This window comes from Gopherus evgoodei, chromosome 17 (assembly GCF_007399415.2).
Source record: "Gopherus evgoodei ecotype Sinaloan lineage chromosome 17, rGopEvg1_v1.p, whole genome shotgun sequence".
Classification (NCBI taxonomy): domain Eukaryota; kingdom Metazoa; phylum Chordata; order Testudines; family Testudinidae; genus Gopherus; species Gopherus evgoodei.
This window is the reverse complement of record NC_044338.1, coordinates 21915330-21929475: the sequence shown is the minus strand read 5'-3', so window position 1 is coordinate 21929475 and position 14146 is coordinate 21915330. Positions and strand designations below refer to the sequence as shown.

Here is a 14146-nt window from a genome sequence, read left to right as displayed (position 1 = left end):
CCCCCCACCCCCAAGGTACCAAACCCCAACCACCAGCCCGGGTACCTGGGGCTGCCCACCACGGAGGGGTCCTGGCTAACCCAGCCCTTCCCTCTCAGGGCAGTGACTGTTCCCAAGATCCTACCCCTGCCCCAACCCTGAGCATGGGGGCAGAGGCACGGCCCCAAGGAGGCTCTAATCTCCCTCCCTGCCCGGGAGCTTAGAAAACCCCATTTCCCCCTTCTGGGCTGCAGCTTCCTGCCCCCCACCCCATGGCTCTGGGCACTGTGTGTATGGGGGGGTGACCACCCCTCACACAGCAACACCCCCCGGCACAGCTTCCCTCTCCTTTTCCGCCTCCCATTGGAGGAGGCTCCTGTCATTGGCTCAGGGCAGCTTCTTGTGGGTTGAAATGTCCCAGCCTGGGACTCATTCCCTCCCATCTCTCCCAGCCCCCACACCAGCGGTTCCCCCATTCCCTGCTTCTCCCAGCCCCTGACACCTCCCCTGCTGCTCCCCTTCTCCCCTCCCCTACCTCTTCCACTCCCCACTCGTGAGCCCCCCTCCCCAGTGCCCCTGCCCCACTCACACCCCACCACCATCCACCAGCCGCTCCAGCCCACCCAGCACCTCCCCAGTGCCCCTGCCCCACTCACACCCCACCACCATCCACCAGCTGTTCCAGCCCACCCAGCACCAGCCCACCCAGCACCTTCCCCCTCCCCAGTGCCCCTGCCCCACTCACACCCCACCACCATCCACCAGCCGCTCCAGCCCACCCAGCACCTTCCCCCTCCCCCGTGCCCCTGCCCCACTCACACCTCACCACCATCCACCAGCCGCTCCAGCCCACCCAGCACCTTCCCCCTCCCCAGTGCCCCTGCCCCACTCACACCCCACCACCATCCACCAGCCGCTCCAGCCCACCCAGCAGCTTCCCCCTCCCCAGTGCCCCTGCCCCACTCACACCCCACCACCATCCACCAGCCGCTCCAGCCCACCCAGCACCTTCCCCCTCCCCAGTGCCCCTGCCCCACTCACACCCCACCACCATCCACCAGCTGTTCCAGCCCACCCAGCACCTTCCCCCTCCCCAGTGCCCCTGCCCCACTCACACCCCACCACCATCCACTAACTGCTCCAGCCCACCCAGCAGCTTCCCCCTCCCCAGTGCCCCTGCCCCATTCACACCCCACCACCATCCACCAGCCGCTCCAGCCCACCCAGCACCTTCCTCCTCCCCTCCCCAGTGCCCCTGCCCCACTCACACCCCACCACCATCCACCAGCCGCTCCAGCCCACCCAGCACCTTCCTCCTCCCCAGTGCCCCTGCCCCACTCACACCCCACCACCATCCACCAACTGCTCCAGCCCACCCAGCACCTTCCCCCTCCCCAGTGCCCCTGCCCCACTCACACCCCACCACCATCCACCAGCCGCTCCAGCCCACCCAGCACCTTCCCCCTCCCCCGTGCCCCTGCCCCACTCACACCCCAACACCATCCACCAGCCGCTCCAGCCCACCCAGCACCTTCCCCCTCCCCAGTGCCCCTGCCCCACTCACACCCCACCACCATCCACCAGCCGCTCCAGCCCACCCAGCACCTTCCCCCTCCCCAGTGCCCCTGCCCCACTCACACCCCACCACCATCCACCAGCTGCTCCAGCCCACCCAGCACCTCCCCAGTGCCCCTGCCCCACTCACACCCCACCACCATCCACCAGCCACCAGCCACTCCAGCCCACCCAGCACCTTCCCCCTCCCCCCTCTCCAGTGCCCCTGCCCCACTCACACCCCACCACCATCCACCAGCCACTCCAGCCCACCCAGCACCTTCCCCCTCCCCAGTGCCCCTGCCCCACTCACACCCCACCACCATCCACCAGCTGTTCCAGCCCACCCAGCACCTTCCCCCTCCCCAGTGCCCCTGCCCCACTCACACCCCACCACCATCCACCAGCTGCTCCAGCCCACCCAGCACCTTCCCCCTCCCCAGTGCCCCTGCCCCACTCACACCCCACCATCCACCAGCCGCTCCAGCCCACCCAGCACCTTCCCCTTCCCCCTCCCCAGTGCCCCTGCCCCACTCACTCCCCACCACTGTCCACCAGCCGCTTCAGCCCACCCAGCACCTTCCCCCTCCCCAGTGCCCCTGCCCCACTCACACCCCACCACCATCCACCAGCTGTTCCAGCCCACCCAGCACCTTCCCCCTCCCCAGTGCCCCTGCCCCACTCACACCCCACCACCATCCACCAACTGCTCCAGCCCACCCAGCACCTTCCCCCTCCCCAGTGCCCCTGCCCCACTCACACCCCACCACCATCCACCATCCGCTCCAGCCCACCCAGCACCTTTCCCCTCCCCCTCCCCAGTGCCCCTGCCCCACTCACACCCCAGCACCATCCTCCAGCCGCTCCAGCCCACCCAGCACCTTCCCTCTCCCCAGTGCCTCTGCTCCATTCACACCCCACCACCATCCACCAGCCGCTCCAGCCCACCCAGCACCTTCCTCCTCCCCCTCCCCAGTGCCCCTGCCCCATTCACACCCCACCACCATCCATCAACTGTTCCAGCCCACCCAGCACCTTCCCCCTCCCCAGTGCCCCTGCCCCACTCACACCCCACCACCATCCACCAGCCACTCCAGCCCACCCAGCAGCTTCCCTCTCCCCCTCCCCCTGCCCCACTCACACCCCACCACCATCCACCAGCCGCTCCAGCCCACCCAGCAGCTTCCCCCTCCCCAGTGCCCCTGCCCCACTCACACCCCACCACCATCCACCAGCCGCTCCAGCCCACCCAGCACCTTCCCCTTCCCCAGTGCCCCTGCCCCACTCACACCCCACCACTATCCACCAGCTGCTCCAGCCCACCCAGCACCTTCCCCTTCCCCCTCTCCAGTGCCCCTGCCCCACTCACATCCCACCACCATCCACCAACTGCTCCAGCCCACCCAGCACCTTCCCCTTCCCCCTCTCCAGTGCCCCTGCCCCAGTCACACCCCACCACCATCCACCAACTGCTCCAGCCCACCCAGCACCTTCCCCTTCCCCCTCTCCAGTGCCCCTGCCCCAGTCACACCCCATCACCATCCACGCTCCAGCCCACCCAGCAGCTTCTCCTTTCCTGCTCCCCTTGGCCTCCCTCCCCACACACCCCTCCCAATTCTCCCTGGGGACACACTGCAGGGCTCCCTGCTCACACCCATTTTCATGCTCACAAGGGTATTCGCAGACACCTTGTTAACTTCAACCCCTTTGTCATGTTTCCCAAGGGAGCGGGGGCTTTGCTCTACTAAATTACGTACGAGGGGGTGGGGGGAGGTAATTTCTCCTGGTGGCAAAGCCTGTCTCCTCCAGACCTTCCCCTTCTGCCCCTGCCCCTAGCTGAGGCCAGGCTGCCCCTTATGCCCTCTGCAACACAACAGTCCCCTTCCTTTCCCCCCAGCAAAACATCAGCCCCCCACAGCTCCCCATCTCCCCCTCCCAGACCTTAGCAGTAGGCCCTCCAGGGCGCTCTCCTTCTAGCCCAGGAAGTCCCACCCTCTTCACCCACCCCCAAACAGGTAGACTCCAGTTCCTACCCTCTCCACCTCCCCTACCCCTTCCCCAGGCAAATCCTGCCTCCCTTCCCACTCCCTGGGGACTGCCTGGATTGTATCCCCCACCCCCTTATCACACTGATGCTTCTGCAGGGAAGGGGATTTCGCTTCGGTCCAGGGGCTGGAACTGCCAACAGCTGAGCCAGAGTAACCGAGTTTCTCCCCTCATCATAAGGAGCCTAGAAAAAATGGACCCGAATCACCACCCAAGAACAGTGCAAATACTGGCAGCGCGGCTCAGAGTTAATGGGTGCAGCGTGAGCCAATCCTTCCCTCAGAGCCCTGCTGATGCCTCGTGCCCCAGCCCTTTGGTGTAGCAAGACCCCTGCACTCTCACCTTCATGGGGCATCAGTGACCCAGCCTCGCAGGTGCCCTCTTGTGGCTCATTCTTTAGTTCCCTTATTTCCTGCTTTCCTGACTCCCAGACTCGTTCCTGACAAACACAGGCACAGAATAGCCATTGGATGGATCAACCCAAGATTTCGCTGCTCCTGCAGCTGCTGCCACGTTCAGGCTTCAGATACATGGGGAGCTGTAAGGCCAGGCCCAGCAGCTGGATTCGGGTCAGCATTATACTCACAAGCTCTATGGGGAAGAGCTGGGGCTCCCCTGCTTCAGTCCCAGGGTGATACAAATGTGATCCCCAAAACGTCTTCATGTGGCAGCATCAAACTATTGCTGTGATGGCCTGAGATGAAACGTCCTCAAGCCCAGCGCGATGCCGCATGGGGGATGGCATGATGTCATCATCACATAGTGGGGAGAAAGTGGCATCAAAATGCCACAGCAATAAGGCAACAAGACCAGGTGCTAAAAGGTCACTCTGCCCCGGTGGGATCAACGCAGCAATGCGGAGTCAATACCGTAAACAGGGCTCTGAGACCCAGCCGGCACTTTCCACCCTGCCTCAGAGCCCGTGAGACTAGAGCCAGGGCAAAGGGTGAGAGCATCACGACTACAGGAGCTCCCGGTATGGGCCAGTCTTGATTCCAAACCTGACCAAGGCGGAGAGCAGGGGAACTGGAAAAGGAACAAGTCCCCATTTAAACCCCAGCCCCAGCCCTGCACACAGGCCTGGAACATGGGTCCGCAGGGCCAGCCTGACTCAGTGGCTCACATGCTCGATTGCTTTGGCCTAAATCCCAGATGCAGTAGGCAGAGAGCCTGAGACATAAGCCCTTGTATCAGAGGCCTGGTATGAGGCAGGCCCTGCTCACAGACTCTGGCACGAACAGGGCTGATATTGCAGAAATACACATTCCTAAGAAGTGCTAGTCACAGAGTGCTCACACAAACACATCCCGATACCTAGGGGTACCAGAACATCCCCATATCAAGGATGGTACAAAACCATTTCCCGAGGTTAACAGGAAGACGCTGACCCCTCCTAAAGATCAGGTCAGGACGACAGTACGTAATAAAGATGTTTGATTGAACTAACACGTACAAGGTGATGAATAAGAACTAGTCACATCAGGGGCGGTAACTAACTATGTCAGCAGGGCAGTACTAACTTATTTGTATTGGGGTATAAAGATGTATCTCAGAGGGAGGATCTTTGTCTCGCCTTAGAGAGGAACAGAAAGTCTGGCCGTTCACTGAGCTGGTCCATTGTCACAGCCATACTCATAGACTCATAGACTCCAGGACTGGAAGGGACCTTGAGAGGTCATCGAGTCCAGTCCCCTGCCCTCATGGCAGGACCAAATACTGTCTAGACCATCCCTAATAGACATTTATCTAACCTACTCTTAAATATCTCCAGAGATGGAGCTTCCACAACTTCCCTAGGCAATCTATTCCAGTGTTTAACTACCCTGACAGTTAGGAACTTTTTCCTAATGTCCAACCTAAATCTCCCTTGCTGCAGTTTAAGCCCATTGCTTCATGTTCTATCATTGGAGGCTAAGGTGAACAAGTTTTCTCCCTCCTCCTGATGACACCCTTTTAGATACCTGAAAGCTGCTATCATGTCCCCTCTCAGTCTTCTCTTTTCCAAACTAAACAAACCCAATTCCTTCAGCCTTCCTTCATAGGTCATGTTCTCAAGACCTTTAATCATTCTTGTTGCTCTTCTCTGGACCCTCTCCAATTTCTCCACATCTTTCTTGAAATGCGGTGCCCAGAACTGGACACAATACTCCAGCTGAGGCCTGACCAGCGCAGAGTAAAGCGGAAGAATGACTTCTCGTGTCTTGTTTACAACACACCTGTTAATGCATCCCAGAATCATGTTTTACATGTATTACTGGTCCAATAGAGTCTGCGGGATACTAGTACCAGGATTTGTCGACAATAAACCTAGCTGGATGCCTTCGTCCCTTAACAGATCTTGTGGTTGATTCGCTCGAGGTCTGCCGGGCCAGCTGTCTGTGCAGGGCTGGGGCAACACACAGAGGGAACACACACACGCAGCCAAACATCTATCACTGGAGAACAGCTTACATCTGTTTGCTTTGCAGTAAATTGCTTTCTCAACAGGTGGAGCATCCGATCCATATTGTTCCTGAGTGCAAAGATTGTGGCACTGCCTGTCCGCCACCAGCAGGGTAACTGCATGTAGCTTTATTTTTAACCAGACTTTCGTGTAGCCTTGGATGGCAGGCTGGGGCTCAGAGCACATCTCGGAGCACATATATTATCAGTCTGCAGGAAGGTCCTTCCCAGTCCCACTCAATGAGTGGACACCTCCCCGCAGGGCTGCCACCCCAGTGTTTGGCTGAACCAATGATTGTGCCAGTAACACATAGTAAGGGGAAACACTGTCTGCCAAAGCTCTGAACCTGAGCAGAGCCGTCTCACGTGGGGAGTGACTACTCACATCCTACAGCCTTGCTCCATGATCCAGCTACAATATTCAGGTGTGGTTCCTTTTCCAAGCTGCCTCCTCTGTCTATGATATGACATGCCTCAGGGTACAGTCTGGACTGTTGAACAGCTGCGGCTCCTTAATTCTCTAGCCTGGGGTGCCTTTTATACTGCTGTGCTGTCAGAATAGCTGTTCCTGTTTACATCTCCCCCATCACATATTTCATCAGGACACTAATGTTCAGCAGATTATGATTTTTCAAATGATACCTCACAAGGCTTACTTTGCACAACATTTATTACAGTCTTGTAAAAGTGGTGACCATAATAGTACAGACCATCACACAGTCCCGTGAGCCCATTAGAGAGGCACCATAAAATGGCTTTTTAGCTTATTGTTTTTAAAGTTAAAGGTCACCGAAGTCCTGCTGTTGGGGCAAACCAAGGCCAGACTCTTGTGTGCTCTCAGAAGTTTAATGTCCCTGCAGAAGAATAACATGATAGACCACCCCAGGCTGGGACCTAGACCACAAGGTCTCCCAGGAAGTGAATGCCTAGGAAGGAGTACTGAGGAAAGGGATCTGGGGGTCATAGCGGATCACAAGCTGAATATGAGTCAACAGTGTAACAGTGTTGCAAAAAAATCAAACATCATTCTGGGCTGTATCAGCAGGAGTGCTGTAAGCAAGACACGAGAAGTAATTCTTCGCTCTACTTGGCGCTGATACAGCCTTCGCTGGAGTACTGTGCACAGTTCTGGGCATCACATTTCCAGATGTGGCTGAACTGGAGAAAGTCCAGAGGAGAGCAACAAAAATGATTAAAGGTCTAGAAAACATGATCTATGAGGGGAGATTGAAAAATTGGGTTTGTTTAGTCTGGAGAAGAGAAGACCGAGAGGGGACATGATAACAGTTTTCACGTACATAAAAGTTGTTACAAGGAGGAGGGAGAAAAATTGTTATTGTTCAATTTTGAGGATAGGACAAGAAGCAATGGGCTTAAATTGCAGCAAGGGAAGTTTAGGTTGGACACTAGGAAAAACGTCCTTTCTGGTAGTTAAGCACTGGAACAAATTGCCAAGGTTGATTGTGGCATCTTAATACTGGAGATTTTTAAGAGCAGGTTAGACAAACACCTGTCAGAGATGGTCTAGATAATACTTAGTCCTCTCCTGAGTGCAGGGGACTGGACTAGATGATCTCGCGAGGTCCCTTCCAGTCCTACTCTTCTTTGGCTGGAAGAAGCAGACTGCTGCTCTCGCTGTGAGTCAGCCGCAGGAACAGATGTGCATGGAGAGCCAGTGGTACATGCAGCACCCAACACAAGCCTTTTCCAGGTCAAAATGTCCCCTAGGCCCTAAGGACCATGAAGCTCACTTCGCTCTCCACCACAGCAGAGCAAGGCAGTGCTGGTGGCCACTTCGTGAGCCTCTGCTAACCTCAGGTAGCCTGATGGGGTATAGGCTGGGAGACGGTGTGGGGGAGGGGAGGCTGAGAGAGTCTCTTTAGAGGGGTTTGGGGGTTAAAAGAACAGCCCCAAAGGAGCTTTTATCAGGTCAAATAGGCAAACTCTGGAGCCTGGAAGTAGCAGAGAATCCCCCTATGGAATTCCATCCCGCTCCCCCACGCAACCCGGAGCACCATTTCAGAGGCCATGGCAGGAGCTGGATGTCACCCAGGAGAGCAGGGAAAGGTAAGGGAGGAGGGAAACTCTCTAGATTAAAAAGTCTGGGCCAAATCATAACCAGCTCTCCTGGCACAGGCCAGTCTGCGACTCAGCTGGCCACCCTCTCACCCCACGGGCATGCAATTGTGCCGGGGGGTGTTCCCCATGGTTCCCGTATTTATGGCCCCTGCACCTTCAGCAGCCTAGTCTGGGAGCTGCCCGTGCTCCCAGCTCCTGCCGACTCAGGGCTGGGACTGACTGGGGCCCTGGACTCAGATTCTCAGATAACAAAGCCCAGACCATGGCTGGAAAGGCACAGAATATATTCACATATATACACATCAATGTCCAGAGCCCCTTGAGAGAGGGGAACATGGCTCCAAAGGCCCCGATCCTCTGCTCTGACAGCAGCACCCATCTCCTTCCAACATCAGCTGCTGTAGACGCTCTCTGACTCTGCAGCATCAAGGGGCCCTGCCAGGGGTCTCCCCTACCCCATCCACCTGAAGAGCTTCCTCACAAACAGCAGCCTCCCTTGGCCTCTGCGGGCTGTGTGGCTGGGACCTGGCTCCTGCAGGGCCCCCCGCTGTTTCTGGCTGATGGTGCTGATGGTTTCTGCGGCAGCAATCTCGACAGCAGTGCTGGAGTCACCATGCAGCACTCGGAGAGCTGGGGAGAGGAAGAGAGGCCCCTTTGGGATGAGATATCTGTGCAAGAACAGAGATCCCTGGGGCGAGGACCACACTGGCCAAGTCCTACAATGACCATGGCCTGAGCCCCCCATGACAGCACCAGGTGCATTTCCCTCAGTCCTGGGGGCGTCACTTGCTGAGGCTGGACCCGCTGTCCCACTGGGAGGGGGTGTTTGGCTCCCACTGTCCAGCCCGTGTGCTTCCAGCCACGCTCACCTGTCAGCTGCCCCCTAACCCAACGGCATTGCTCCCCATTCACTCTGCTGCAAGCAAGAGCAGAGCGTGGCCCTCGGCATCAGCAGTTCTCATGGTGTTTGCCCCTTCTGCTCTGTGCCAGCTGGATGGGCCCTAGTGAGTGGCTCCTGGGGCAGGAGCTGGCTGGGGGTGGCCTGGGGAACTTACAGCACAGCAGCTTTCCCAGATCCAGCTGCTGGACACGCTGGGCCTCCATGTTCTCTGCAAGGATCCCTAGAGGCACAAGAGGAGCATGTTGTCCCAGGGTGCTGCAAGGCAGGGTGGGTTCCTGACACCTTGCACCCAGGCTTTGGCCCCGGGTCCCACGAGAATGGCTTGTTCTCATGAGATTCTGGCCCTGTCTGGACCAGAACCACAACATGGCACCTCCTGGGCCCAAACCACAGGGGCCGATTCAGAGCCAGGGGTTCAAAGCAGACCCTCCCACAGCATTCAAAAGGGGTCAGATTAATGGCTCTGTCTTCGGCCCATCTCCCGGCTTTCGCTGGAGTCACACCACCGCCCTCATGGGGCTGGCCCCGGAGCTGCAATCTGGCCACAAGGGCAGGATCACTCTACCCTGTTCCCTGTCACTGGGCACCGTCTCACCTGCCAGCTTGGCTGCTGCCAGTCTGATTTCCTCCCAGCAGCTGTGGAGGTGCAGGCTGGTCTCAGTGACGAGACTCTCCAGCAGCGCAGGGTCCTTGTGGGCCTAGGAGGGGCCAGCAACAGAGACGGTGTGAGTTCCTCCTGACCGAGAGCCATGTCAGCCCCACCCGCCTACCAAGCCTGATTTTGGAAATGGGGGGAGAGGTAGGGGATGGGGAAATCAGATCAAACCCTGCCTGGGGTTGGGGAGGCTAAATCCTCCCTGAGTTCCCATGACACAGGTGCCTTGGGCACAAAGATGTGCCCAGAGCCTGCCTTTCGGAGCTGCTCCTGGGGCCATCAGCAAGGGAATGAACAAGAGGGAGGAAGGGCTCAGGCTGGGCCCACATGGGCGACCCCGCTCTGAGGTCTAAGCAGCCACAGAATGGCCCAGCCTCGGCAGCTCTCTCACCAGCTGTTTGCAGACGTGTCCCATCAAGTGTCTGTGCCTCTCCCCAGAGGCGCCTGTCAGGAGCCCACTGTCAAAGGCTCCCTCGAGCCCCGTGAGGCCGAGGAATGGGGCGCATGTTTGGAATGCAGCGCAGCAGGCCTGGAAGCAGAGAGGTGGTGAGTGAGGGCCCCATCCACTGCCCAGCTGATTCCAGACAGGTGGGTGGGGACCCTGCTGGGACGGGGATCAAGTACACAAGGGGGGGTCTGCAACACAGTGACCCCGGCACAACCCCCTCGTGAGGGGGTCACTCACCCCGCCCTAGCATGGAAGGGGCTAAGGAGCTGCCCTGGGCTGGAGAGGCCCAGCCCCTGCACTGGCACATCATGGGTGGAGTAACTGGACTCCCGTGTGTGCACCCCCATGTAGCCTAAAGGGGGTGGCCCACCACAGACAGATTTGTGACACTCTTCGAATGGGATACACCCATGTACCCCCAAAGCCCCACCCAGCCCCTGCCAGTGGGTTACACCCCCTAATGCACCCTCAGTTCTGCTCCCAATGACCCCCAGCTCACAGGGGTTACTCTGAGGGCAGCACTTGGCCCAGGATCGCCCATCGCTTTTCAGCCTTCCTCCTTGGCAAAACAGTGCGAGCAGGTTGAGATGAGGCTCAGTCACTGCCTGAGCCCACATCTCAGGATCAGGCCTGGCAGGGGGGCTCTGTCCCTGTCTGCGCCCATGTCTCAGAATCAGGCACGGGAGGGGTGCTGTGTCCCTGTTTGTGCTCGCGTCTCAGGATCAGGCATGGGAGGAGGGCTGTGTCCCTGTTCGCATCCGCGTCTCAGGATCAGGCATGGGAAGGGGGCTCTGTCCCTGTCGGTGACTCTGCGCCCGCGTCTCAAGATCAGGCCTGCCAGGGGGGCTCTGTCCCTGTCTGCGCCCACGTCTCAGGATCAGGCCTGGTAGGGGGGCTCTGTCCCTGTTGGTGACTCTGCGCCTGCGTCTCAGAATCAGGCCCAGCAGGGGGACTCTGTCCCTGTCTGCGCCCACATCTCAGGATCAGGCCTGGCAGGTGGGCTCTGTCCCTGTCAGTGACTCTGTGGCAGTGTCTCAGGATCAGGCCCGGCAGGGGGGCTCTGTCCCTGTCGGTGACTCTGCGCCCACGTCTCAGGATCAGGCCTGGCAGAGGGCTCTCCCTGCATCTCACCGCGGCTGCCTCGGGGCTCGGGTCCCGCACATGGAGCATCAGAGCGGCCCAGCTGCTCCTCACTTCCCCTGCGAAGAGCTTCCGGTGCTTCTGCTGGGCTGAGCCAGCCAGGGCCCTGAACAGGCCAAATGCTGCCGCGCGCACGGCGCCATCCTCCTGCCGCAGGGAGCAGAGGGCAGGGTCAGTGGCACGCCCGAGAGGTGGTGGGCAATGGCAGCCCCAGGGGAGGGGCAGCGAGCACCCACTCCATTCTCCCTCCTGCTCCGAGGTCCTGAGCCTGGAGAGCTGGAGCTGGCCGGGGGAACCCGGGCAGTGGGGGCGTCCCTGTGACCCGGTTCCCTAAGCCCCTGCTGTGGGGGGTGCAGCAGGAGAGCTCTGCCGTGCCCCGGGGTGACTCACGTGCGGGAAGTGAGCCCGGGCCTGCGCGGCCATGGGCAGGGACAGGCGGCCCACGTCTCTCTCGCTCAGCTGCCCCAGCGTCTTGGTCAGGGCCCGCATGCTCTCGCCCACGACCTGGGGGCTGCTGGGCTCAGCCAGGGGCCGGCGCAGGGTGTCCAGCAGGAGCTGCCTGTGCTTCTTCACCTGCATGGGACCCAACAAGCAGACACACCCCAGTGCCCCCGGGGCCAGGTGAGCAGAGTGCCGAATGGGATGGGGGGCTAGGGGAGTGGGGAGGCTGTGCAGTGGGGAGGGGAGGGGAGGGGCTGGCTGGAGGCGAGTGACTGGAAGATGATATGTGATGGGGAGGGGCTGGATGGGGGGCTGGGTGAGTGGGCGGCATGTGCAGGCCTGACTGGAGGGGGACTGGGTGAGTTGAGGGGGGAAGTCAGGAGGGGTCGGCTAGGGGGCCAGGTGAGTGAAGGGTGATATGTAATGGGGAGGGGCTGGCTGGGGGGCTAGGTGAGATGGGGGTGCAGTTGGGAGGGGTCGGCTGGGAGGCGGGTGAGTTGGTGGGTGCAGTCGAGAGGGGTCAGCTGGGGGGGCTGGGTGAGTGAAGAGTGATATGTAATGGGGAGGGGCCGGCTGGGGGGGCTGGGTGAGATGGGGGGTGCAGTCGGGAGGGGTTGGCTGGAGGGCTGGGTAACTGAAGGGTGATATGTAATGGGGAGGGGCCGGCTGGGGGGGCTGGGTGAGATGGAGGGTGCAGCTGGGAGAGGCCGGCTGGGGGGCTGGGTGAGATGGGGGGTGCGGTTGGGAGGGGTCGGCTGGGGGGGCAGGTGAGTGAAGGGTGATATGTAATGGGGAGGGGCCGGCTGGGGCGCTGGATGAGCTGGGGGATGCAGTCAGGAGGGGTCGGCTGGGGGGACGGGTAAGTGAAGGGTGATATGTAATGGGGGGGACCGGCTGGGGGGGCTGGGTGAGATGGGGGGTGCAGTCGAGAGAGGTCGGCTGGGGGGCCGGGTGAGTGCAGGGTGATATGTAATGGGGAGGGGCCAGCTGGGGGGCTGGGTGAATTGGGAGGTGCAGTCGGGAGGGGTTGGCGGGGGGGCCGGGTGAGTGAAGGGTGATATGTCATGGGGAGGGGCCGGCCGGGGATCTCTGCCCCAGGTGCAGGAGAGGTGGCACCCCCCAGAGCTAACTGGCTCTAGCATTAGAGCCCAGGGCGAGGGGGGCTGCTGTAAACCAAAAATGCAGCCCCTGTACTCGCTCCCTGCCCCCCCACCCCAGCCACGCTGTTCCCCTTGCCCCACCCCCAGCCACACTGCCCTCTGCCCACCTTGTGTGGCACCCCCTGGGCCATGTTCCCCAGCCCGCGTGCCGCCAGCCGGCGGATGGTGTCACTCCCTTCGCTGGCCCCTGCCGCCAGGTGCTTCAGGACGGGTTTCAGCAGCTTCCTCTGCTGCAGCACAGGGTGACTCATGAGCTGAGGGACAAGAGACCATGATCACGGCCAGGGACGGAGTCACTCGTCGGGCAGAGCAGAGCCCCAGCTCCCTCGGGCTCCGGGCTGGGTTCAGCTCTGCCAGGCATCGCAGTGCCTCTCAAAGCTCTCATGGGGTGGGGTGACTCTCAGGGGGTGCTTGGGTCTCGCTGTCCCCTTAGTGGCTGGGGAAACTGAGGCATCGAGCGGGGCAGTGACTCGCTGAGGGGCCAGTGGCAGAGTGGGCACAGGACCCAGCCCTCCAGTCTGTCCCAGCCTGGCTGGAGAGGGGATGGGCGTGGCTGAGTTGGCTCTCCAGGGAGTTTCTCCAGAACCTGCTGGACAGGGCCAGACCCTGCCTCTGCTGCTGCCCGGGCGCTGCCAAGGCCTGGCCTGGCCTGGCCTGATGGGAGGGGCAGAATGCACTGAATGGGCTAGTCCCAGGGCTGGGATCCTCCTTGCCCACAGTCAATGGGGCTCTGGCTCAGGGCAGCCGTTTGGGCCCATGGCCAGTGCCAGCCTGTGACCTCAGGGTGCTGTCTGGCTGCTCGTCTGCCCAGTGAGGAGGAGGGCGAGCCGGGCAGCCTGGGCTGGAGGGCGAGCTCCTTTAGGCTGGACTCTGATCTCCCCAAGGGGGTGTCAAGTGGGGCGGAGCAGGGAAGAAAGAGCAGGGCCTGCCCTGGTGTCGGTTCTGATTCCCAGCACAAAGAATAGGGGCTACTTCCAGCCGGAAGGAAGCAGAGGTGCAGCAAGGGACCCTGGGGTGCAAGGGAGTGGGGTTGCTCAGCCTCTGCCCAGCCTCCCAAAATCCTGTCCCACATGTGAAGGGCAGCAGGCCCTGCTCCTCTGAAAGGAGGGGCAGAACGTGCCCTCAGCGTGCCACTGTTGGCCAGGAAAACAAGGGGTGCAGCAGAAGTGCCGGGAGTGATGGCTCTCAGGGGGCTCTATGTAAAATGGGGGGAGAACAGAGCCCCTGGGCCCATCCCACTGCCTGTCCAGCTGCCCCTGCCATGCCCAGTCCATCACCTGCCCAGGCAGTGCCCTGGGGAG

The 14146-nt window shown here is 60.4% G+C and overlaps 1 protein-coding gene across 1 annotated transcript; it reads right to left on the bottom strand.

The window, feature by feature from the left end:
- Window positions 1–8427: 8427 nt before the first annotated feature.
- On the bottom strand, window positions 8428–10172 carry LOC115636316 (maestro heat-like repeat-containing protein family member 1). Its single transcript, XM_030536238.1, has 4 exons — window positions 10048–10172; window positions 9597–9699; window positions 9156–9221; window positions 8428–8730 (listed from the first exon to the last, which is right to left on the bottom strand). The coding sequence occupies exons 1-4, from the start codon at window positions 10069–10071 to the stop codon at window positions 8552–8554; spliced, it is 372 nt and encodes a 123-aa protein (XP_030392098.1). The 5' UTR covers window positions 10072–10172; the 3' UTR covers window positions 8428–8551.
- Window positions 10173–14146: the final 3974 nt, after the last annotated feature.